The 23447-nt window shown below is 41.0% G+C and overlaps 1 protein-coding gene and 1 long non-coding RNA gene across 2 annotated transcripts in view; one reads left to right on the top strand and one right to left on the bottom strand.

The window, feature by feature from the left end:
* Positions 1-826: 826 nt before the first annotated feature.
* Positions 827-4600, bottom strand: LOC138356529 (uncharacterized). The gene is made up of 3 exons (XR_011224498.1): positions 4326-4600; positions 2822-3027; positions 827-1443 (listed from the first exon to the last, which is right to left on the bottom strand). It is a non-coding gene; the product is annotated as an uncharacterized lncRNA (long non-coding RNA).
* A 2382-nt stretch (positions 4601-6982) lies between these two features.
* Positions 6983-23447, top strand: part of LOC138356663 (uncharacterized) — a 52410-nt gene continuing 35945 nt past the window's right edge. The window contains exons 1-10 of the mRNA XM_069312854.1: positions 6983-6989; positions 7437-7763; positions 7845-8054; positions 8550-8675; positions 8981-9205; positions 9446-9694; positions 10830-11198; positions 11365-11475; positions 19002-19691; positions 21172-21384. Coding sequence (XP_069168955.1) covers positions 6983-6989; positions 7437-7763; positions 7845-8054; positions 8550-8675; positions 8981-9205; positions 9446-9694; positions 10830-11198; positions 11365-11475; positions 19002-19691; positions 21172-21384 — 2527 coding nt within the window. The remainder of the gene's footprint in view (positions 6990-7436; positions 7764-7844; positions 8055-8549; positions 8676-8980; positions 9206-9445; positions 9695-10829; positions 11199-11364; positions 11476-19001; positions 19692-21171; positions 21385-23447) is intronic.

The following is a 23447-nucleotide window of genomic DNA, read 5'->3' as shown; positions in this document are numbered from 1 at the left end:
TTTCCCATGTACTTGGTCTGTGTCCTCCAGTAGTTTTACCTCTGATGGCCCTTTCAATACACATAGAATTCATATTATTGTGATATATCAATACATGGAGAAAGACATTGAAATGGGGGCATCAAAGGCAGAACTACTGAATGACAGAGACCGAGTTCATGGGGGAATTGTGTGAAACCTGGTTTGGCTTCAGTGGAAGCCTTGGGATCCTTGTGGGTGCAGTAGTACTCCAAGTTGCAATTCATCTGACCATGTCGTGGCGTAGTGAACTAGAGCATGCATCTGAGAGCACTCAGTGCATGGGGTTCAAACCCTCATCACAGTTCCCGTGATATATCACGATACTGTGATTTCTCTGTGAACACATTTGATATATCTCGGAATCATACATTTAGGTTAATTAAATACTATATACTTTATACAAATTAACCTTATTGATATATTGAAAAAGTTCAAGCAGTTAATTCAAGGAAATGGTCGCTAATTACTACAAAGTGGTTGAGTATGGGGTGCACGTAAATGAAGACTCCCAAGAAGCAAATCAGAGATCAGCCCAAGCTTCATCTTGAGGCAAAGCTCAATGCCTTAAGCCATATTGATGCTCTGTCCACAGAGCATTCTCTCTCTCAAATCATAATAGTACACTAATGGTTCCCTACACCACCCCTCAGGTGCAGCTGCAGCAGGCTTGGGTGACATGATGACTATGGGGTGCACAATAAACTAACACTCACAGAATGAGTATGGGCTGCACAATAAGCTACCTCTCACAAGATTAGTAATAAAGAAACATTAATTTTTTGGGTAGGGTGACTGAAACTCATCCTGGGGTAAAAATGTTTATTTAAATTTATTATAGTTAAATGAATTTAGTAAATTATTCCATATATTGTATTATAAGTGAATTGACACTAAACTATAAATGATACTAATAAGGTTTTAAAAATGAAAAACAGTAAAAATCCTTCATGTAAGATATGGAAGTTGAAAAGTAAATTAACTGTAAACTAAATTATAAACTGTAGACATAATATAAAGTATTATAAGTAAAATACCTATAAACTACCAAATAATAAGGTGTAAGGAACCATTTCTATTGTTTGTCCTTTTTTACCTGTTTCCTCAGGTATTTTAAAATTCCCATTCCGTTGTTACTACACTGTTTTCCTGGTGTAGTTCCCTGTGGTTCAAATTTTACTACTTGTACTTCTTGCTGTTTCTGAATGATTGCTAATGGTAGCCCTTGTTGCACCTGCGGAACTTTTTGTAAATGTTCCACCTGCGGAACTTTTTGTACTTGTTGAATTTCTTGCACCTGCGGTACTTTTTGGACTTTATGCACCTGCTGCACTTGTAGCTCGTCAGGATTTTTTTCCAAGGCATTATCGCTATCACCTTCTGATCCTAATGTAAGTTTATCTGCATCAAGCTTCCTTGTGCGTGCTGGAAAAAAAATAAAAATAAAAAATAAAAAATTTTGAAATGGAAGATCCTGTGTAACAAATTTAATCAGTTACTATGATCGAGCCGCAGAAATTTTACAGGAAAGATATGGTTGGGTTGACTGCATCTATCTGGACCTAAAAGAGGCATTCAACAGAATTCCACATAAGAGTTTGTTCTGGAAACTGGAACATATTGGAGGGGTGACAGGTAAGCTTCTAACATGGATTAAAAAATTTCAAACTGATAGAAAAATGAGGGCAGTAATCAGAGGCAATGTATTGGACTGGAGAAATGTCACGAGTGGAGTACCACAGGGTTTAGTTCTGGCATTCATGGATAAATAATAAATAAATTGTTCATGATTTTTTTAGACAAAAGCTAGAATATGCAGCAGTTGTATGATGCCCATATCTTAAGAAGTACATGTACAAACTTGAAATGATACAAAGACGTCATGGGGGCCCCAGCACACTGGTTTGCTAAAGGGCCCTTAATGCTGTCGAGACCTTATGGGCCCTTGGACCCATTACGTTAAGACATAGTGCTGTATTGGGCCACACACTTTTTGCCATATACATCAATGACAGAGATGATTGAATTGAAATTATATATATATATATATATATATATATATATATATATATATATATATATATATATATATATATATATATAAATATCTTTGATATCCCCAGAGTCAAAGTTATTCTGTGTAAATACACTATGCAAATAAAGGGACCTTGTCTATGGAACTCACTCGCTAACAAATTTAAAAACTGTCCAACTTCTGCCATTTTAAAAAATAAAACCAAAAAGTACCTAAATTTTTTCTTGATAGTTTCCTAACTAGTGTATTAAACTCGCACTGTATCTTATGAAATCCAATGCCAGAATATATGTGCCTAAACCATACAACTTTTCCATTGTAATCATTGCTATCACCTTATATCATGATTGTTATATTGAATGCATATCTTACTATATTATACCTTGAAATATTCCTCAAATTATGCTACAATTTATATGTTGATAACCCTCAAATTTTACTTTAATGTACATAGTAATCTTTGTGATACTTTCTTACAATGTACCAGCCAATTTTTTTCCATTTAAGCTTTAAATTGCCTATTTAAAATTATCTGTTAGATTAAGGACCTGCCCAAAACACTATGTGTGCTAATGGCTTTACAAGAATGTAAAAACATCAATGCTATGTACTCTCATAATCCCAGTGTGCTAACTTGTATATAAATAAATAAACAAATAGTATGTAAGTACTGTACAGCATTATTCATGTTGATTCTATACCTTATCAAGCAAGTTCAGCATAAGAAGAATACAAATGAATACAACAGATGTAGACAAACTTCAATACCTGATTTTCAATCCTTCGTAGAACCCGGCTTGCTGTATTTCGTTCTAAAGCCTTCTTGCCTTTAAGTAGAAAACGGGCTTCCTCTTCTTTCTTCATTAATTCTCTACTGTTTCGGAAGTCACACTGGCAGAACTTGCAAACATTGCTTCGGACATGCACACATTGTTTGCAGTTTGTGCATCTCCTCAAGAATTTTCCCTGAAGACCTGAAGGAAATAGTTTCTAATAAAATACTTATATTCAAATGACCTATGCTGCAAAAATTATAAGTTAAATTGTTGTTAAAATGTACTACAGTAATTAAATATATTATTTAAATTATGAAATAATCTACATTAACACTAGTGAGAGCAATGTTAAAAATTTTAGAACTGCATCTGGAAATAACTTTAATTTTGGATGTGATTAACCATGCTGTAACTCGTATAACAAAACTGAGAGGAGTTGAATCCAACAGCCTGATTGACCAGGCTGTTAATTTCAAGCGAATACTATATTATTGGAAGAAAAAAAAATTATATATATATATATATATATATATATAATCAATATTGTAACTTTTTTTGTGTAATGACGTTTTCAAATAAAGTTAGATAAATATACACACATACCAAAAGAATAAGGGTGGTAGGAGAAGAAAATATGAAAGTGTTCAGTGAGGATCCACAAGGTCTTCTCTGAGTACTCTTTATTTTCTTCTCCGAGGCTATGGGTCCCTACACTTGCACCAGAGGTGGTACCCCTCATATATATATATATATATATATATATATATATATATATATATATATATATATATATATATATATATATATATATATATATATATATATATGACAGTGTCAGATTCACCACCACCATCAAACACCACCAGCACCATACACCACCAGCATCATACACCAACAGCACCATACACCACCAGCATCATACACCACCAGCATCATACACCACCAGCATCATACACCATCAGCATCATACATCACCAGCATCATACACCATCAGCATAATACACCACCAGCATCATACACCATACACCACCAGCACCATACACCACCAGCACCATACACCACCAGCATCATACACCACCAGCACCATACACCACCAGCATCATACACCACCAGCACCATACACCACCAGCATCATACACCATCAGCATCATACACCATCAGCATCATACACCATCAGCATCATACACCATCAGCATCATACTCCACCAGAATCATACACCACCAGCATCATACACCACCAGCACCATACACCAGCATCATACACCATCAGCATCATACACCATCAGCATCATACACCATCAGCATCATACACCATCAGCATCATACTCCACCAGCACCATACACCACCAGCACCATACACCACCACCATGTCAAATGGACAGTGTTAACAAAATTATTCCCACATACTCCGTCACTATGTGATGGAGTACACATAGAACAGGGGACTGTAACAAATGTTCTAGCATAAAACTTTGTACAGTTTAGTAATTCCTTACCATTTGATGTACTAGGTAGATCCATGTTTGGTGAAGTTTTATAGCTGGAGCTGGAAGATCCTGTCGAGATGACTTCTTCAAAGAGAATAGCTTCAACACATTGTGTCTTGAGTCTTCCAGTACTTGGCCTACAGTTACCAGATCTGATTTACAGAAACTAGTGAACTAAGGAGATAAGATTGTTAATAATATACTTTTTTTGAGATTCATATGACTTGCAGCTTAAAAACCAACCTTATTTTAAAATAGTACACTAAAGTACATAGCAAATTGCGAAATTCGTAGTTTTTTAACTACTTTAAAGCTAAATTCTCAAGCTTTGAAAATAAGCACAATTTGCTATTTTAAGCGGAATCTGGCAACTCTGATTTAGCATGTAAACATTGACTTGCATTCACAATGTAGTTATTTATTTTTCAACAATTTAAAACGAGTTATGAAAATACACACATTGGTACATTATTGCAAAGGCACTATACTATATATATATATATATATATATATATATATATATATATATATATATATATATATATATATATATATATAAATTGTTGCAAGTCGAGCAACAAATATTTTACATTGAACAACAAATGAGATTGGAAAAGCAGTATTGCCAAAATAGACCCCAGACACACCCTGTGGGTAGTAATGGACCCCCATACCGACCCTATGAGGGGTAGTGGACCCCATAATAACACTATGGGCGATAGTGGACACTATACAAACACTATGGGCGGTAGTTGACTTCATAGAGACCCTGTGGGCGGTAAGGGACCCCCTATCGACCCTGTGGGCGGCAGTGGACCCCCTATCGATCCTGTGGGCGGCAGTGGACCCCCTACCGACCCTGTGGGCGGCAGTGGACCCCTACCGAACGTGTGGGCGGCAGTGGACCCCCTACCGACCCTGTGGGCGGCAGTGGACCCCCTATCGATCCTGTGGGCGGTAGTGGACCCCCCCCATATCGACCCTGTGGGCGGCAGTGGACCCCCTATCGATCCTGTGGGCGGCAGTGGACCCCCTACCGACCCAGTGGGTGGCAGTGGACCCCCTGCCGACCCTGTGGGCGGTAGTGGACCCCTACCGACCCTGTGGACGGTAGTTGACTTCATAGCGACCCTGTGGGCGGTAGTGGACCCCATACCGACCCTGTGGGTGGCGGTGGACCCCATACCGACTCTGTGGGCGGCAGTGAACCCTATATACTAATCCTGTGGGCGATACTGTACCCTATAGTCATCCTGTGGGGGCAATGGATGCCATACATATCCAGTGGGTGTTATTGTACCCCATACTTATTCTGTGGGTGGTTGGAGCCCCATACCCATCCTGTGGGTTATAGTGGACCCCATACTCATCCTGTGGGTGGTATTGGACCCCATACCTATCCTGTGGGTGGTTGTGAGCCCATACCCATCCTGTCGGTGGTAGTGGACGCAATACACATCCAGTGGATGGTATTGGATCCCATACCCTTCCTGTGGGTGGAAGTGATCCCCATACCATTCCTGTGGGTGGATGTGACCCCCATACTCATCCTGCGGGTGTTATTGGACCCCTTACCCACCTAACAGGTGGTAGTGGACCCTATACTAATCCTATAGTTTCCAATAATCCACACCATACCATCCTGTTTGCAGTAGTTTACCCTATATACATTCCAACATAACATCGTTTTCTGTTAGCGTTCCTACAAAACATTCTTTAAAGATTTCTAAAGCACAAACTATGGTATATAATATTGATTGGTGAAGCACTTATTCTATGTAATAATTTATTGTGCTTATTATAATTTACTAAGAACAACTAATATTTCTCAAAACAAAACTACGAGCCTTCAATAGGATGTAGCTGATCTGTAATATTATAAGAGCATGGACAATAGTAGGTGAATTTCACAACCCATGTGGGACCTGAAAACTACAATTTTCGTTATAATTGAACCAATCACGACTATTCAGCTATCTACGTTGATGGACGAGTACTGTGAGACGTAAATTGGTACGTGAGGAAGAGTTTGAGCCTTGGTAAAAAAGTTAACTGGGAATATATCACATATGTACTAAATCACATTCCACATATTGACTTTAAGCACTAGTCATATATGTACTGTCTTGTGTGAGAACGGGTTGCGGTGGTAGTGGACGCCATTCCATTCCTGTGGGTGGAAGTGATCCCCAAATTTGCAGTAGTTTACCCCATAAACATTCCAACAACATCGTTTTCTGTTAGCGTTCCTACAAAACATTCTTTAAAGATTTTTAAAGCTCAAACTATGGTATATAATATTGATTGGTGAAGCACTGTTATTCTATGTAATAATTTATAGTGCTTATTATAATTTACTAAGAACAACTAATATTTCTCAAAACAAAACTACGAGCCTTCAATAGGAAGTAGCTGATCTGTAATATTCTAAGAGCATGGACAATAGTAGGTAAATTTCACAACCCATGTGGGACCTGAAAACTACAATTTTCCTTATAATTGAACCAATCACGACTATTCTGCTATCTACGTTGATGGACGGGTACTGTGACACGTAAATTGGTACGTGAGGAAGAGTTTGGGCCTTGGTAAAAAAGGTAACTGGAAATATATCACATATGTACTAAATCATATTCAACATATTGACTTTAAGCATTAAGTCATATATGTGCTGTCTTGTGTGAGAACGGGTTGGCTCCCGTCAGTTGTTGTGGAGGTTGTTGGTGTAGTTCCTGTTGTTGTTGTTTAGGTTGTTGGTGTAGTTCCTCTTTTTGTGGTAGTTGTTTGTGTGGTTCTTTTTGCTGTGGTGGTTGGTGGTGAAGTTCCTGTTGTTGCGGTTGATGTTGGTGTAGTTCCTGTTGTGGTTATTGGTGCACTATTTATTTATTTATTTATTTATTTATATACAAGAAGGTACATTGGGTTTGTGAGAAAACATTGTATAGTACAGTAATTACACTCTTGTAAAGCCATAGTATGCGCAGCGTTTACCTGTTGTTGTGGTTGTTGGTGCAGTCCCTGTTGTTGTAGTGGTTGATGGTGCAGTCCCTGTTGTTGTAGTGGTTGATGGTGCAGTCCCTGTTGTTGTAGTGGTTGATGGTGCAGTCCCTGTTGTTGTAGTGGTTGATGGTGCAGTTCCTGTTGTTGTGGTTGTTCGTGTAGTTCCTGTTGTTGTGGTAGTTGTTGTTGTAGCTCCTGTCGTTGTGGAGGCTGGAGGAGTTGATTCTGTTGGTGTGGTAGTTGTTGGTGTAGTTCCTGTTGTTGTGGTGGTTGCTGGTGTAGTTCCTGTTGTGGTTGTTTGTAAAGTTTCTGTTGTTGTTGTGGTTGTTGGTGCAGTTCCTGCTGTTTTAGTGGTTGTTGGTGAAGTTTCTGCTGATGTGGCTATTGATGCAGTTCCTGTTGTTTTGGTGGTTGTTGGTGTTGTTAATGTTGTTGTGGTGGTTGCTGGTGCAGTTCCTGTTGTTTTAGCAATTGTTGGTGTAGTTCATGTTGTTGTTGTGGATGTTGTTGTAGTTCCTGTTGTTGTAGTGGTTGTTGGTGTGGTTCCTGCTGTTGTACTGGTTGTTGGTGTAGTTTCTGTTGTTGTGGAGCTTGTTAGTTTAGGTCCTGTTGTAGTAGCTGGAGTAGTTTTTGTTGTGGTTGTTGTTGTTGATGTAGATCCTATTGTGTTGGTGGTTTTTGGTGTAGTTCCTGTTGTTGTGGTGGTTGTTGGTGTAGTTCCTGCTGTTGTGGTTATTGGTGCAGTTCTTGTTCTTGTGGTGGTTGTTGGTGCAGTTCCTGTTGTTGTGGTTTTTCTTAGTGTAGTTCCTGTTGTTGTGGTGGTTGTTGGTGATGTTCCTGTTGTTGTGGTGGTTGTTGGAGTAGTTCTGGTTCTTGTGGTCGTTGTTGGTGTAGTTGCTGTTACTGTGGTGGTTGTTGGTGCACTACCTGTTGTTGTGGTTGTTGGTGTAGTTCCTGTTGTTGTTGATGTTGTTGTTGTTGCTGTTGTTGTGGTGGCTGTTGGTTTAGTTCCTGGTTTTGTTGTGGTTGTTGTTGTAGTTCCTGTTGCTGTGGTGGTTGTTGGTGTAGTTCCTGTTGTTGTTGTGCTGGTTGTTGGTGTAGTTCCTGTTGCTTTGCTTGTTTGTGTAGTTCCTGTTGTTGAACTGGTTGTTGGTGATGTTATTGTTGTTTTGGTTGTTGTTGGTGTAGTTCCTGTTATTGTATTAGTTGTTGATGTTGTTCCTATTGTTATAGAGGTTGTTGGTGTAGTTCCTGTTGTTATACTGGATTTTAGTGTAGTTTCTGTTGCTGTGGTTGCTGGTGTAGTTCCTGTTGATGTGGGGGTTGTTGGTGCAGTTCCTGTTGTTGTAATGATTGTTGGTGTAGTTCCTGTTGTTTTGTGGTCGCTGGTGGAGTTCCTGTTGTGGTGGTAGTTGTTTGTGTAGTTTCGGTTGTGGTAATGGTTGTTAGTGTAGTTTCTTTTGTTGTTGGGGTTAGTGGTGAAGTACCTGTTGTTGCGGTTGATGTTGGTGATGTTCCTGTTGTTGGTGTAGTTATTGGTGTAAGTCCTGTGTTTTTGGTGGTGGTTGGTGTAGTTTCTGCTTTGGTAGTGGTTGTTGGTATAGTTCCTTTTGTTGTTGTAGTGGTTGTTGGTGAAGTTCTTGTTGTTGTGGTTATTGGTGCAGTTCCTGTTGTTGTAGTGGATGATGGTGCAGTTCCTGTTGTTGTGGCAGTTGTTGGTGCACTTCCTGTTGTAAAGGTGGTTGTTGGTGCAGTTTCCGTTGTTTTAGTGGTTGTTAGTGTACTTCCTGTTGTGGCTATTGGTGTAGTTCCTGTTGTCGTGGGAGCTGTTGGTGTGGTTGCTGCTATTCTGGTGGTTGTTGATGTAGTTCCTGCTGATGTGGTTATTGGTGCAGTTTCTGTTGTTTAGGTGGTTGGTGGTACATTTCCCGTTGTTGTGGTGGTTCCTGTTGTAGTTTCTGGTATTGTTATTGGTGCAGTTCCTGTTGTTGTGGTGGTTGTTGGTGTAGTTCCTGTTGTTGTGTTGGTTGTTTGTGTAATTCCTATCGTTGTTGTGGTTGTTATAGTTCCTGTTGCTGTGGTGGTTGTTTCAGTAGTTTCTGTTGTTGGTGTTGTTGCTGTTGTTGTAGTGGTTGTTGGTGTAGATACTGTTGTAATAGCTGGAGTAGTTTCTGTTGTGGAAGTGGTTGTTGGTGAAGCTCTTTTAGTTATGGTGGTTGTTGGTGAAGTTCCTGTTGTTGTAGTTATTGGTGCACTACGTGTTGTTGTGGTTGTTGGTGCAGTTCCTGTTGTTGTACTGGTTGTTGGTAAAGTTCCTGTTGTTGTGATAGTTGTTGGTGTAGCTCCTTTCGTTGTGGAGGTTGGAGTTGATCCTGTTGGTGTGGTAGTTGTTTTGGTTGTTGGTGTTGTTATGGGGGGTTGTTGGTATAGTTTCTGTTGCGGTTTTTGGTGTAGTTCCTGTTGCTGGGGTGGTTGTTGGTAAAGTTCCTGTTGTTGTGGTAGTTATTTGTGTAGCTTCTCTCATTGTGGTAGCTGGTGTAGTTCTTGTTGTTGTGGTGGATCTTGGTGTAGTTCCTGTAGATGTTGTTGTTCTTGCTGTAGTTCCTGTTGTTGTACTGTTTTTTAGTGTAGTTTCTGTTGTTGTGGTCGCTGGTGTAGTTCCTGTTGTTGTGGTGGTTGTTGGTGTAATTCCTGTTTTTGTGGTGGTTGTTGGTGTAGTTCCTGTTACGTGGTAATTGGTGTAGTTCTGGCTGTTGTGGTGGTTGTTGTTGTAGTTGCTGTTGTTGTGGTGGTTGTTGGTGAAATTCCTGTTGTTGTGAAGGTTGTTGGTGTAGTTCCTTTCGTTGTGGTAGTTCGAGTAGTTTCTGTTGTGGTAGTGATTGTTGGGGTAGTTCCTGTTGTTGGGGTTATTGGTCCACTACCTGTTGTTATCGTTGTTGGTGCAGTTCCTGTTGTTGTAGTGGTTGATGGTGCAGATCCTGTTGTTGTAGTGGTTGATGGTGCAGTTCCTCTTGTTGTGGTTATTGGTGTATTTCCTTTTGTTGTGGTAGTTGTTGGTGTAGTTCCTGTTGTTGTGGTGGTTGCTGGTGTAGTTCTTGTTTAGATCGTAATTATAGTTTCTGTTGTTGTGGTGTTTATTGGTGAAGGTCCTGTTGTTGTGGTGGATTTTGATGTGGTTCCTGTTTTTCTGGTGGTTGTTAGTGTTGTTCCTACTGATGTAGATATTGGTGCAGTTCCTGTTGTTGTGGTGGTTAGTTGTGCAGTTCCCGTTGTTGTGGTGTAGTTCCTGTTGATGTGGTTGTTGTTCGTGCAGTTCTTGTTGTTAGGGTTGTTGTTGTTGTAGTTCCTCTTGTTGTTATTGGTGCAATTTCTGATGTTGTGGTGGTTGTGTAATTCCTATCGTAGATATGGTTGTTGACGTAGTTCCTTTTGCTGTGGTGATTGTTTCAGTATTTCCTGTTGTTGTTATGGTTATTGGTGTTATTTCTGTTGCTGTTGGTGTGGGTTTTTTAGGTGTAGTTCCTGGTTTTGTGGTGGTTGTTGTTGTTTCTGTTGTGGGTGTTGGTGTTGTTCCTGGTGCTGTGGTGGTTGTTTCAATAGGTCCTGTTGTTGTTATTGTTGCTGGTGTTGTTGCTGATTTTGCGGGGATTGTTGGTGTAGTTCCTGGTATAGTGGTGGTTGTTGGCATAGTTTCTGTTGTGATTGTTGGTGTGTTTCCTATTGTTGCTGTCGTTGTTGGTAAAGTTCCTGTTGTTGTGGTAGTTATTTTTGTAGCTCCAGTCGTTGTGGTGGCTGGTGTAGTTCCTGTTGGTGTGGAGGCTGGAGTTGATCCAGTTGATCTGGTAGTTGTTGGTGTAGTTCCTGTTGTTGTGGTGGTTGCTGGTATAGTTCCTGTTATGGTTGTTGTTGTTGTTGTTGTGGTTGATGGTGCAGTTCCTGTTGTTGTGATGGTTGTTGGTGTAGTTCCTCTTGTTGTGGTGGTTGTTGGTGTAGTTCCTGTTGTTGTGGTAGTTGTTGGTGTAGTTCCTGTTTTTGGTTATTGGTGCAGTTCCTGTTGTGGTGGTGGTAATTTGTGTGGTTCCTGTTGTTGTAGTGGGTGTTGGTGTAGATCCTGCTGATATGGTTATTGGTGCCGATCCTCTTGTTGCGGTGGTTGTTGGTACAGTTCTTGTTTTTGTTGTGGTTGTTGGTGTAGTTCCTGTTTTTGTTATTGACATCACTTGGTACCCCTATTCAAATCTCTGAATATGTTAGATATTAAGTCACTGCACATTCTCTCATGTGTATTATACATATATAAAACGCTGAACTGTAATGCCAATCCTGAACTCAAAAGCCTCATAGAAGGTTGTAACAGAACCCATGAGCACCACACCAGAAATAAATACAGTTTTGATATTCCTAGAGTACGACTTAATCAAACTAGAAATGCTCTACAAATCAAGGGGCCCAGAATGTGGAATGACCTTCCCAACCATATTAAAGACTGTACCTCTCTCAACCAGTTTAAGATGAAAACGAAGCACTACCTAATAAATTCCCTGTAACCTACCTTACCCCTCTATTGTCAACCAATGTCTGTTTTTTTTAAATGGCGCTGTTTGTCGACAGAATTGTATTTGTGCTGTTTTTTCAGCCATGTTCCCCCCTTTTTTATCTCTTTTTTTTTATTTGTTCTCAACTCATTTTACTCTTTATGCTCAATTAGTATTAAGCTTTAGTCATTTAAGTTTTTCATGCCCGAAACGCTTTGCGTAATAGTGGCTTTAGGCATTGTATGTATGTATGTATGTATGTATTGTTGCAGTTCCTGTTGTTTTGGTGGTTGTTGGTGTAGTTCCTGTTGTTGTGTTGGTTGTTGGTGTAATTCCTTTCGTTGTTGTGGTTGTTGATATAGTTCCTGTTGCTGTGGTGGTGGATTCATTAGTTTCTGCCCAGTTATTAGACCATTCAGACCAGTTGGCATGAGGTACCTGGAGCTTTGCTATTACTGTATTCACTCTCGTATTCTTGAAGATATCCTCACAGTGTACCCAAAATTAACCAGTGCCGTTTAATAAACATATGGCCCTTTATAACTAACCATCCTGCGAGATGGGGACTTTTATTACCACTGCTACCTTATTCAATCTTGTGTTGCTGATATCCTCAAAATGCTTCCGGAGTCTGCCAGTGCAGACTACCTATCACATGCCTCTGTATGATTAACCATCCTGTGTGATAGGGATGTTATAGCATCACGTAGTTAGCTTTTTTGACACACTGTACTCCACTTCATATAGTCTAGGGTAGCTGTACTAATGCAGATGTACCTAATGTATTAATAAAAATAATCATTAGTTTCTGTTGTTGTTAGAGTTGTTGGTGTAGTTCCTGTTGTAGTAGTTGTTGGTGTAGTTCCTATTGTGGTGGTAGTTGTTTGTGTATATTCTGTTGTTGTAGTGGTTGTGGGTGTAGTTTCTTTTGTTGTCGTAGTGGTTGTTGGTGTAGTTCCTTTTGTTGTCGTAGTGGTTGTTGGTGTAGTTCCTGTTGTTGTGGTGGTTAGTGGTGTAGTTCATTTTATAGTAGTTGTTGGTGTAGTTCCTGTAATGGTGGTAGTTGTTTGTGTATATTCTGTTGTTGTAGTGGTTGTGGGTGTAGTTCCTTTTGTTGTCGTAGTGGTTGTTGTCATGTTCACAGAAAATGGTACCATCCGTTTTCTATGTGCGGCGGCTGGGACGCCAGAGAGAGGAGGTAAACAAGAGAGCGTACAGGACGCCCGCCAAGCTTGGTAGCTACTAGTCATGTAATCATATTAAGTATTAAAGTCAGTAACCAAGTCATGACTTTACATCAACCCTACAACCAAGACTTCCTCAGTAACACACAAACACCACATTGGCGACGAGGATGAACTGTGAACGCAGGTATTTGTTCAGTTTCAAACAGAAGGGAGAAGCATGCTGCCTGGAGGAGGAAGAGAAGCTGTGAGCGCCATACCCGATGCTGTATGCTAACCGATGCTGTGTGCTAACCAATGCTGTGTGCTAAACGATGCTGTGTGCTAACCAATGCTGTGTGCTACCCAAGCTGTGTGCTACCCAAGCTGTGCTGAAGAAACTGTGTACTGAGGAATCTGCCGACGTTGTGTACGAAACGACGCATTGATGTGTACAAAACCTGATGTTTTGGTTACGAAACGACGCTTCGTGCTACAAAATTCATCACACTGAACTGACTGCTGTACCAACTGCTGCACCAACTGCTGTACCAACTGCTGCTGTACCAACTGCTGTGCTGCTGCTGTGAGTAGGAACAACACATGTACACAAGGGCTAGGTAAGAAGTCAGTTGCTGCTATATTGTGCACTGTTGTGAACTTTTGCATTAAAATGCTTGTGTGCTTTGCAAAATTAAAGTAATTACAGTGAATTCTTGACTAACATATACAGTGCAGTAAGTGTTTAATATTCTGAGGAACATTTAAGTGATAAGTTACATTTATTCAGTAAAAATGGCAAATATACCTCAGTTTCCTGCATTTGATCCTGACTGTGACCAGACAAACCTGTCACAGAGGTGGGTCAAATGGCTTAAAAAGTTTGAAAATTTGTTGATAGTTTCTGACATCAAAAGTGCTGAAAGAAAGCGTGCCTTTCTACTTCATTATGCAGGTGATAGAGTTTGTGACATCTTTGACACACTGAAAGACACTGGTGGTGCCAAAGATTATGACACTGCCAAAGCCAAACTAACAGAGCATTTCAAACCAAGGCAAAATACTGCAATGGAAATTATGCATTTCAGGAGAGCAAAACAACTCTCTAATGAAACTGTGGATCAATACCACACACGTCTGCAGGGTTTAGCAGCCCATTGTGAGTTTGCTGATGTTGACAAAAAAATCAAACAGCAAATAATTGAAACATGCACATCTACACGTCTCCGTCGAAGAGCTCTAGAACTTGTTGATGATGAAAGTTCTCTTACCAAGATACTGGATATTGCTCGTCGAATGGAAGATGCTGCACGTGATGCTCGTGTCATGGAGTACAGTGCCAACAACGGTTCTGCCACTGGTACTAACAGTCATGAGGTATGTAAGGTTCAGGGAGGACATCGTAATTAAAGAAGATATCATGCCAAACCTAACAGTAAATTTAGCCGAGAACCACGTCACAACTGGGGTCAAGGAACAAGGCTCAAGCAGTCACAACGACCCACATCAGAGGGTGTCAACAATAAATGTTACAATTGTGGAGGAGACTACCCACACCAAGATAATGTTTGTCCTGCTCAAGGTAAGAAGTGCTATGAGTGTGGAAAACTAGGTCATTTTGGTGCTATGTGTCGTTCTGCACTAAAGAAACCACAGTCAATGAATAAAAGCACTGTACGAGGATCAGGTCATAGGGGTCGAGGTGGTAAACACAATATTGCACCTCATATCCAGAATGTTAATAATGTACAAGACAACATTTCATTACAACCAGTCTCAGATGACAGTGAATGTGATTATACTTATGGAGTACAAGCAATCACAGAATGGAATGATCTTCCAAACAACCCAGAGACATGTGTATACATTGCTGGTATTTGTCTCAAGGTTCTCATTGACACTGGATCAAACATTGACACCATTGCTGAGTGCCACTATGAGAAATTTAAAAAAGAGTTCCCAAAGCTTGAGAACTATAATGGCAAAGCCACTGCCTATGCTTCAAAGGTAGCCTTGCCAGTGATTGGAACTTTCACTGCAGAGATTAAGTCAAAGAATGCAATGCTCATTACTACATTCCATGTTGTTAGGAATGCAAAGGAGTCTTTACTCAGTTACAAGACTTCAACCAAATTGGGGCTACTTCAGCTTTCTAATGCTGTAGCAGTGGAATCTGCAAACAATGTTGATGGTATTGTTGCTGAATTTTCTGATCGATTTAAATCCATAGGTTGTTATACTGATAGCAAAGTACATCTGCATATCAACCCAGATGTAATTCCAGTTGCCCAACCACATCGCCGACAACCATTCCATACTCGCAAGAAAGTCGATGCCGAACTGGATAGACTGATAGAACTAGATATCATTGAACCAGTAACAGGCCCAACACCATGGGTAAGCCCAATTGTCACTCCACCAAAGCCGAAGAATCCAGATGAGATACGCATTTGTGTGGACATGCGTGTTCCCAACAAGGCAATAATGCGTGAACGCCATCCTACACCGACTGTAGATGATATGATCTACCGCTTGAATGGTGCAACTGTATTCAGCAAGTTAGATTTAAACAAGGGCTATCATCAGCTTGAACTTGATGAGGAGAGTCGATTCATCACAACGTTTACGACACATCGAGGTCTGTATAGGTACAAGCGCCTGAGTTTTGGTATCAACAGTGCTGCCGAGGTATTCCAGCACATCATCAGCCAGGTATTGCAAGACATACCTAATGCTGACAACATGTCTGATGACATCATTGTTTATGGCCGTACCCAAGCTGAACACGACAAAGCTCTTCGTGCAACATTGCAACGCTTACGAGAAAAGAATCTGACGTTAAGCCGAGCAAAGTGTGAGTTCAATCAACATAAAATTGAATTCTTTGGACATGTACTTAGTGACAAAGGTCTGTCTCCAGATCCTAAGAAAGTTGCAGATATCAAGAATGCTGCACCTCCTTCAACGTCCACTGAAGTACATAGTTTTCTGGGAATGGCAAACTACTGTTCTCGCTTCATTCCAGATTTTGCTACCATTACGAAGCCTCTACGTGAGCTCCTGAAGAAAAATGCATCATGGTACTGGAGCGATATCGAGCAAAATGCATTTGATGCTGTGAAAGATGCACTAGTAGAGAATGCGACTGCTGCGTATTTTGATCCATCAATGGACACTGAGTTAACAGTGGATGCTAGTCCTGTTGGTTTAGGTGCTGTTTTAGCCCAACACAAACCTGGTCAACCAGATTCCAGAGTAGTAATTGCCTACGCCAGCCGTTCTCTCACAGATGTTGAGCAACGATACAGTCAGACAGAGAAGGAAGCTCTTGCTCTTGTATGGGGCTGTGAACACTTCAATGTGTATCTGCTTGGTGCGCCCTTCACCACGATAGTCACTGACCACAAACCGTTGGAGACCATCTTCAATAATCCAAAGTCCAAACCACCAGCTCGCATTGAGAGATGGGCTCTTCGTCTGCAACCATACAACTTTACGGTGAAATACAAGCCGGGTGCAGGCAATCCCGCTGATTACATCAGTCGACATCCTGCCAACAGTTTCACCATCACCAAGCATCAGCAAGTTGCCTAGGAATATGTACACTCTGTAACCTGTGATGCAGTCCCTAAGGCTCTCACTCTTGATGAAATCCGTACTGCAACCCTGGAGGACCCAACTCTGCAAGCAACAGTGGATGCATTGACTAAGAAAAAGTTTCCACGCATCCCACCCTCAGGAGTTGACCAAGATGCATTCAAAGCACTTGAACGCTTCCAGGCAGAATTGTTACGCAACAACGCGACACTGTGCTGCGAGGTACTCGTATCGTGATTCCAGCTGTTCTCCAGCAACGTGCTCTGAAGCTTGCACATCAAGGACACCAAGGTCTTGTTAGGACGAAACAGCTGCTACGAGAAAAGGTGTGGTTTCCTGGCATTGATCGTCAAGCAAAGGATATGCATGATGCCTGTGTCCCTTGCCAAGCTGCAGTGGATACTTCAAGACCAACACCTCTACAACCTTCACCACTACCTGCTGCACCATGGACGGAAGTATCGATGGACTTCTGCGGACCACTACCAACTGGAGAGTACTTGATGGTAGTCATTGATGATCACTCACGTTATCCAGAAGTAGAAATCATCACTTCCACATCTGCAAAGGCTGTCATCCCGAAACTCGACAAGATCTTTTCAAACTTTGGCATTCCTGAAGTTGTCAAGACAGACAATGGACCGTCATTCAATGGACAAGACTTCGTCAACTTTTCTGAGCATATTGGATTCAAACACCGCCGTGTGATGCCACTACATCCTCAAGCAAATGGAGAAGTTGAGAGATTCATGCAACCTCTCATGAAAGCGGTACGCTGTGCTCATGCCGAAGGACGATCCTGGAAACAAGCTATGTATGCTTTTCTCAGGAACTACCGTGCAACACCGCATGGAACACTGGGCAAGTCACCTGGTGAACTTTTATTTGGACGTCCTATGAGAATCGCACTACCCGTCATGCCAGCCGAGGTAACGGATAAACGTCTCGCTCAGAAGGATGCACTAGCCAAGGGCAAAATGAAAATTGCTCATGATCAACGTGCAAAGGAACAGTTCATAAAGGTTGGTGACACTGTTCTCGTTAAAAAGAAAAAAGAGGGAAAGTTAGATATGCCGTATGATACAAAACCATATAAAGTGATTAGTGTAAAAGGAACTATGGTAACAGCTAGTAATAGAGATCATAGTATAACACGTAATATGGCTTATTTCAAAGTGATTCCAACTAGTGTAGAAAATTATGAAGTGCAAAGTCGTGCAAAAGAAAAAGAAAAAAATAGTTATAACCCGACAAACAATTCATCAAGGGATGTTATTGCATTTAAGGACTCTCGTCCTAAACGTCATGTTAAACGCCCTACACGATTTGATGATTAATTGTGTTCCTATGTAATGAAAAGTATTTACTTATTATGCTAAACTAAATTTAATATTGTTTGAATAATGCAGATATCTCATCCAATATTTTGTAACTTTGTATTACAGTTTCTTTCATGTTTAACACTGCATATGTATTTTTAACATTGAAATCCTTTGTGGAAAAGATTAAGTTGTTTAAATTCTTTGTGTGCTTAATTAATGTTAAATGTATGCAGTATCTCTTGATATGTTAATAACTTACTTTGTGTCAATAACTTTGCTTTGTGCTACAAGCATGGTAGACATCCTGTATTCATTCTTTTTAAAGAAAAGGAGGGATGTCATGTTCACAGAAAATGGTACCATCCGTTTTCTATGTGCGGCGGCTGGGACGCCAGAGAGAGGAGGTAAACAAGAGAGCATACAGGACGCCCGCCAAGCTTGGTAGCTACTAGTCATGTAATCATATTAAGTATTAAAGTAAGTAACCAAGTCATGACTTTACATCAACCCTACAACCAAGACTTCCTCAGTAACACACAAACACCACAGTTGTTGGTGTAGTTCCTGTTGTTGTGGTGGTTGATGATGAAGTTCCTGATGTTGTGGTTGATGATGGAGCCTTCCCTTTTGTTGTTGTAGTTGTAGTTCCTGTTGTTGTGGTAGTTGTTGGTGTAGTTCCTGTGTTTGTGGTGGTTGTTGGTATAGTTTCTGTTGTTGTAGTGGTTGTTGGTATAGTTCCTTTTGTTGTCGTAGTGGTTGTTGGTGTAGTTCCTTTTGTTGTGATGGTTGTTAGTGAAGTTCTTGTTGTTGTGGTTATTGGTGCAGTTCCAGTTGTTGTAGTGGTTGATGGTGCAGTTCCTGTTGTTGTGGTTGTTGTTGGTGTAGTTCCTGTTGATGTGGTTGTTATTGGTGCAGTTCCTGTTGTTGTTGTGGTTGTTGGTGTAGTTTATGTTGTTGTTATTGGTGGAGTTTCTGTTGTTGTGGTGGTTGTTGGTGTAATTCCTATCGTTGTTGTGGTAATTCCTATCGGTGTTGATGTTGTTCCTGTTGCTGTGGTGGTTGTTGCAGTAGTTTCTGTTGTTGTTAATGTTGTTGGAATTTTTGCTGTTGTTGTGGGGGTTGTTGGTGTAATTCCTGGTTTTGTTGTGGTTATTGGAATACTTTCTGTTGAATTTGTTAGTGTAGTTCCTGTTGTTATGGTGGTTGATGGTGCAGATCCTGTTGTTGTGGTTGTTGGTGTAGTTCCCATTGTTGTGGTGGCTGGTTTAGTTCCTGTTGTTGTGGTGGTTGCTGTTGTAGTTCCGGTTGTTGCGGAGTTTGTTGGTATAGTTTTTGTTGTTGTGGTAGTTGTTGGTGTAGTTCCTATCGTTGTGGTGGTTCTTGGTGTAGTTCCTGTCGTTTTGGTGGCTGGTGTAGTTCCTATTGTTGTGATTGTTGTTGGTGCAGTTCCTGTTGCTGTGGTGGTTGTTGGTGTAGTTCCGGTCGTTGTGGTGGCTGTTGTAATTCCTGTTGTTGTTGTGGTTGCTGGTGTAGTTACTGTTGTTGTGGGGTTTGTTGGTGTAGTTCCTGTTGATGTACTGGTTGTTGGTATAGTTCCTGTTGTTGTGGTTGTTGTTGGTGTAGTTCCTGTTGTTGTACTGGTTTTGGGTGAAGTTCCTGTTGTTGTGGTCGCTGATGTATTTGTTGTGGAAGTTGTTGGTGTGGTTCTTGTTGCTGTAGTGGTTGTTGATGTAGTTCCTGTTATGGTGGTAGTTGTTGGTGTAGTTCTAGCTGTTGTGGTGGTTGTTGGTGTTGTTGCTGTTGTTGAGGTAGTTGTTTGTGAAATTCCTGTTTTTGTGGTTGTTGTTGGTGTAGTTCCTGTCGTTGTGGGAGCTGGAGTAGTTTCTGTTGTTGTTGTGGTTGATGGTGCAGTTCCTGTTGTTGTGGTTGTTGGTACAGTTCCTATTATTGCTGTGGTTGTTGGTGTAGTTCCTGTTGTTGTGGTGGTTGTTGGTGTAGTGTCTGTTCTAGTAGCTGGAGTAGTTTCTGTTGTAGTAGTGGTTGTTGGTACAGTTCCTGTTGTTGTGGTGATTGTTGGTGTAGTTCGTGTTGATGAGGTCGCTGTTGTAGTTCCTGTTGTGGTGGTAGTTTGTGTAGTTCCTTTTGTAGTAGTTGTTGGTGTAGTTCCTGTAATGGTGGTAGTTGTTTGTGTATATTCTGTTGTTGTAGTGGTTGTGGGTGTAGTTCCTTTGGTTGTCGTTGTGGTTGTTGGTGTAGTTCCTGTTGTTGTGGTGGTTGGTGGTGAAGTTCCTGATGTTGCGGTTGATGTTGGTGCCGTTCCCTTTTGTTGTTGTTGTAGTTGTAGTTCCTGTTGTTGTGGTAGTTGTTGGTGTAGTTCCTGTGTTTGTGGTGGTTGTTGGTGTAGTTTCTGTTGTTGTAGTGGTTGTTGGTATAGTTCCTTTTGTGGTCGTAGTGGTTGTTTGTGTAGTTCCTTTTGTTGTGGTGGTTGTTGGTGAAGTTCTTGTTGTTGTGGTTATTGGTGCAGTTCCAGTTGTTGTAGTGGTTGATGGTGCAGTTTCTGTTGTTGTGGTTGTTGTTGGTGTAGTTCCTGTTAATGTGGTTGTTATTGGTGCAGTTCCTATTGTTGTTGTGATTGTTGGTGTAGTTTCTGTTTTTGTTATTGGTGCAGTTCCTGTTGTTGTGGTGGTTGTTGGTGTAATTCCTATCGTTGTTGTGGTAATTCCTATCGTTGTTGTTGTAGTTCCTGTTGCTGTGGTGGTTGTTTCAGTAGTTTCTTTTGTTGTTATTGTTGTTGGAATTTTTGCTGTTGTTATGGGGGTTGTTGGTGTAATTCCTGTTTTTGTGGTTGTGGTTGGTGTAGTTCCTTTCGTTGTGATAGCTGGAGTAGTTTCTGTTGTTGTGGTGGTTGATGGAGCAGTTCCTGTTGTTGTGGTTGTTGGTACAGTTCCTATTATTGCTGTGGTTGTTGGTGTAGTTCCTGTTGTTGTGATGGTTGTTGGTGTAGTTGCTGTTCTAGTAGCTGGAGTAGTTTCTGTTTTAGTAGTGGTTGTTGGTACAGTTGCTGTTGTTGTGGTTATTGTTGGTGTAGTTCGTGTTGTTGAGGTCGCTGGTGTAGTTCCTGTTGTGGTGGTGGTTGGTGGAGTAGTTCCTGTTGTAGTAGTTGTTGGTGTAGTTCCTGTTGTTGTGGTCGCTGATGTATTTGTTGTTTAAGTTGTTGATGTGGTTCTTGTTGCTGTAGTGGGTGTTGATGTAGTTCCTGTTATGGTGGTGGTTGTTGGTGTAGTTCTTGCTGTTGTGGTGGTTGTTGGTGTTGTTGCTGTTGTTGAGGTAGTTGTTTGTGAAATTCCTGTTTTTGTGGTTGTTGTTGGTGTAGTTCCTGACGTTGTTGGAGCTGGAGTAGTTTCTGTTGTTGTGGTGGTTGATGGTGCAGTTCCTGTTGTTGTGGTTGTTGGTACAGTTCCTATTATTGCTGTGGTTGTTGGTGTAGTTCCTGTTGTTGTGGTGGTTGTTGGTGTAGTGTCTGTTCTGGTAGCTGGAGTAGTTTCTGTTGTAGTAGTGGTTGTTGGTACAGTTCCTGTTGTTGTGGTGATTGTTGGTGTAGTTCGTGTTGATGAGGTCGCTGGTGTAGTTCCTGTTGTAGTGGTGGTTGGTGTAGTTCCTTTTGTAGTAGTTGTTGGTGTAGTTCCTGTAATGGTGGTAGTTGTTTGTGTATATTCTGTTGTTGTAGTGGTTGTGGATGTAGTTCCTTTGGTTGTCGTTGTGGTTGTTGGTGTAGTTCCTGTTGTTGTGGTGGTTGGTGTAGTTCCTGTTGTTGTTTTGGTTGGTGGTGAAGTTCCTGATGTTGCGGTTGATGTTGGTGCCGTTCCTTTTGTTGTTGTTGTAGTTGTAGTTCCTGTTGTTGTGGTAGTTGTTGGTGTAGTTCCTGTGTTTGTGGTGGTTGTTGGTGTAGTTTCTGTTGTTGTAGTGGTTGTTGGTATAGTTCCTTTTGTTGTCGTAGTGGTTGTTTGTGTAGTTCCTTTTGTTGTGGTGGTTGTTGGTGAAGTTCTTGTTGTTGTGGTTATTAGTGCAGTTCCAGTTGTTGTAGTGGTTGATGGTGCAGTTTCTGTTGTTGTGGTTGTTGTTGGTGTAGTTCCTGTTGATGTGGTTGTTATTGGTGCAGTTCCTGTTGTTGTTGTGGTGGTTGGTGTAGTTTCTGTTGTTGTTATTGGTGCAATTCCTGTTGTTGTGGTGGTTGTTGGTGTAATTCCTATCGTTGTTGTGGTAATTCCTATCGTTGTTGATGTAGTTCCTGTTGCTGTGGTCGTTGTTTCAGTAGTTTCTGTTGTTGTTATTGTTGTTGGAATTTTTGCTGTTGTTGTGGGGGTTGTTGGTGTAATTCCTGTTTTTGTGGTTGTTGTTGGTGTAGTTCCTTTCGTTGTGGTAGCTGGAGTAGTTTCTGTTGTTGTGGTGGTTGATGGAGCAGTTCCTGTTGTTGTGGTTGTTGGTACAGTTCCTATTATTGCTGTGGTTGTTGGTGTAGTTCCTGTTGTTGTGATGGTTGTTGGTGTAGTTGCTGTTCTAGTAGCTGGAGTAGTTTCTGTTTTAGTAGTGGTTGTTGGTACAGTTGCTGTTGTTGTGGTTATTGTTGGTGTAGTTCGTGTTGTTGAGGTCGCTGGTGTAGTTCCTGTTGTGGTGGTGGTTGGTGTAGTTCCTTTTGTAGTAGTTATTGGTGTAGTTCCTGTAATGGTGGTAGTTTTTTGTGTATATTCTGTTGTTGTAGTGGTTGTTTGTGTAGTTCCTTTTGTTGTGGTGGTTGTTCGTGAATTCTTGTTGTTGTGGTTATTGGTGCAGTTTCAGTTGTTGTAGTGGTTGATGGTGCAGTTTCTGTTGTTGTGGTTGTTGTTGGTGTAGTTCCTGTTGATGTGGTTGTTATTGGTGCAGTTCCTGTTGTTGTTGTGGTTGTTGGTGTAGTTTCTGTTGTTGTTATTGGTGCAGTTCCTGTTGTTGTGGTGGTTGTTGGTGTAATTCCTATCGTTGTTGTGGTAATTCCTATCGTTGTTGTGGTAATTCCTATCGTTGTTGTTGTAGTTCCTGTTGCTGTGGTGGTTGTTTCAGTAGTTTCTGTTGTTGTTGCTGTTGTTGGAATTTTTGCTGTTGTTGTGGGGGTTGTTGGTGTAATTCCTGTTTTTGTGGTTGTAGTTGGTGTAGTTCCTTCCGTTGTGGTAGCTGGAGTAGTTTCTGTTGTTGTTGTGGTGGTTGATGGTGCAGTTCCTTTTGTTGTAGTTGTTGGTACAGTTCCTATTATTGCTGTTGTTGTTGGTGTAGTTCCTGTTGTTGTGATGGTTGTTGGTGTAGTTGCTGTTCTAGTAGCTGGAGTAGTTTCTGTTGTAGTAGTGGTTGTTGGCACAGTTGCTGTTGTGGTTATTATTGGTGTAGTTCGTGTTGTTGAGGTCGCTGGTGTAGTTATTTTTGTGGTTGTGGTTGGTGGAGTAGTTCCTGTTGTAGTAGTTGTTGGTGTAGTTCCTGTTGTTGTGG

The sequence above is a fragment of the Procambarus clarkii genome, chromosome 73 (genome assembly GCF_040958095.1).
Source record: "Procambarus clarkii isolate CNS0578487 chromosome 73, FALCON_Pclarkii_2.0, whole genome shotgun sequence".
NCBI classification, from domain to species: Eukaryota; Metazoa; Arthropoda; class Malacostraca; order Decapoda; family Cambaridae; genus Procambarus; species Procambarus clarkii.
This window is presented reverse-complemented; position numbering and strand designations above follow the sequence as displayed.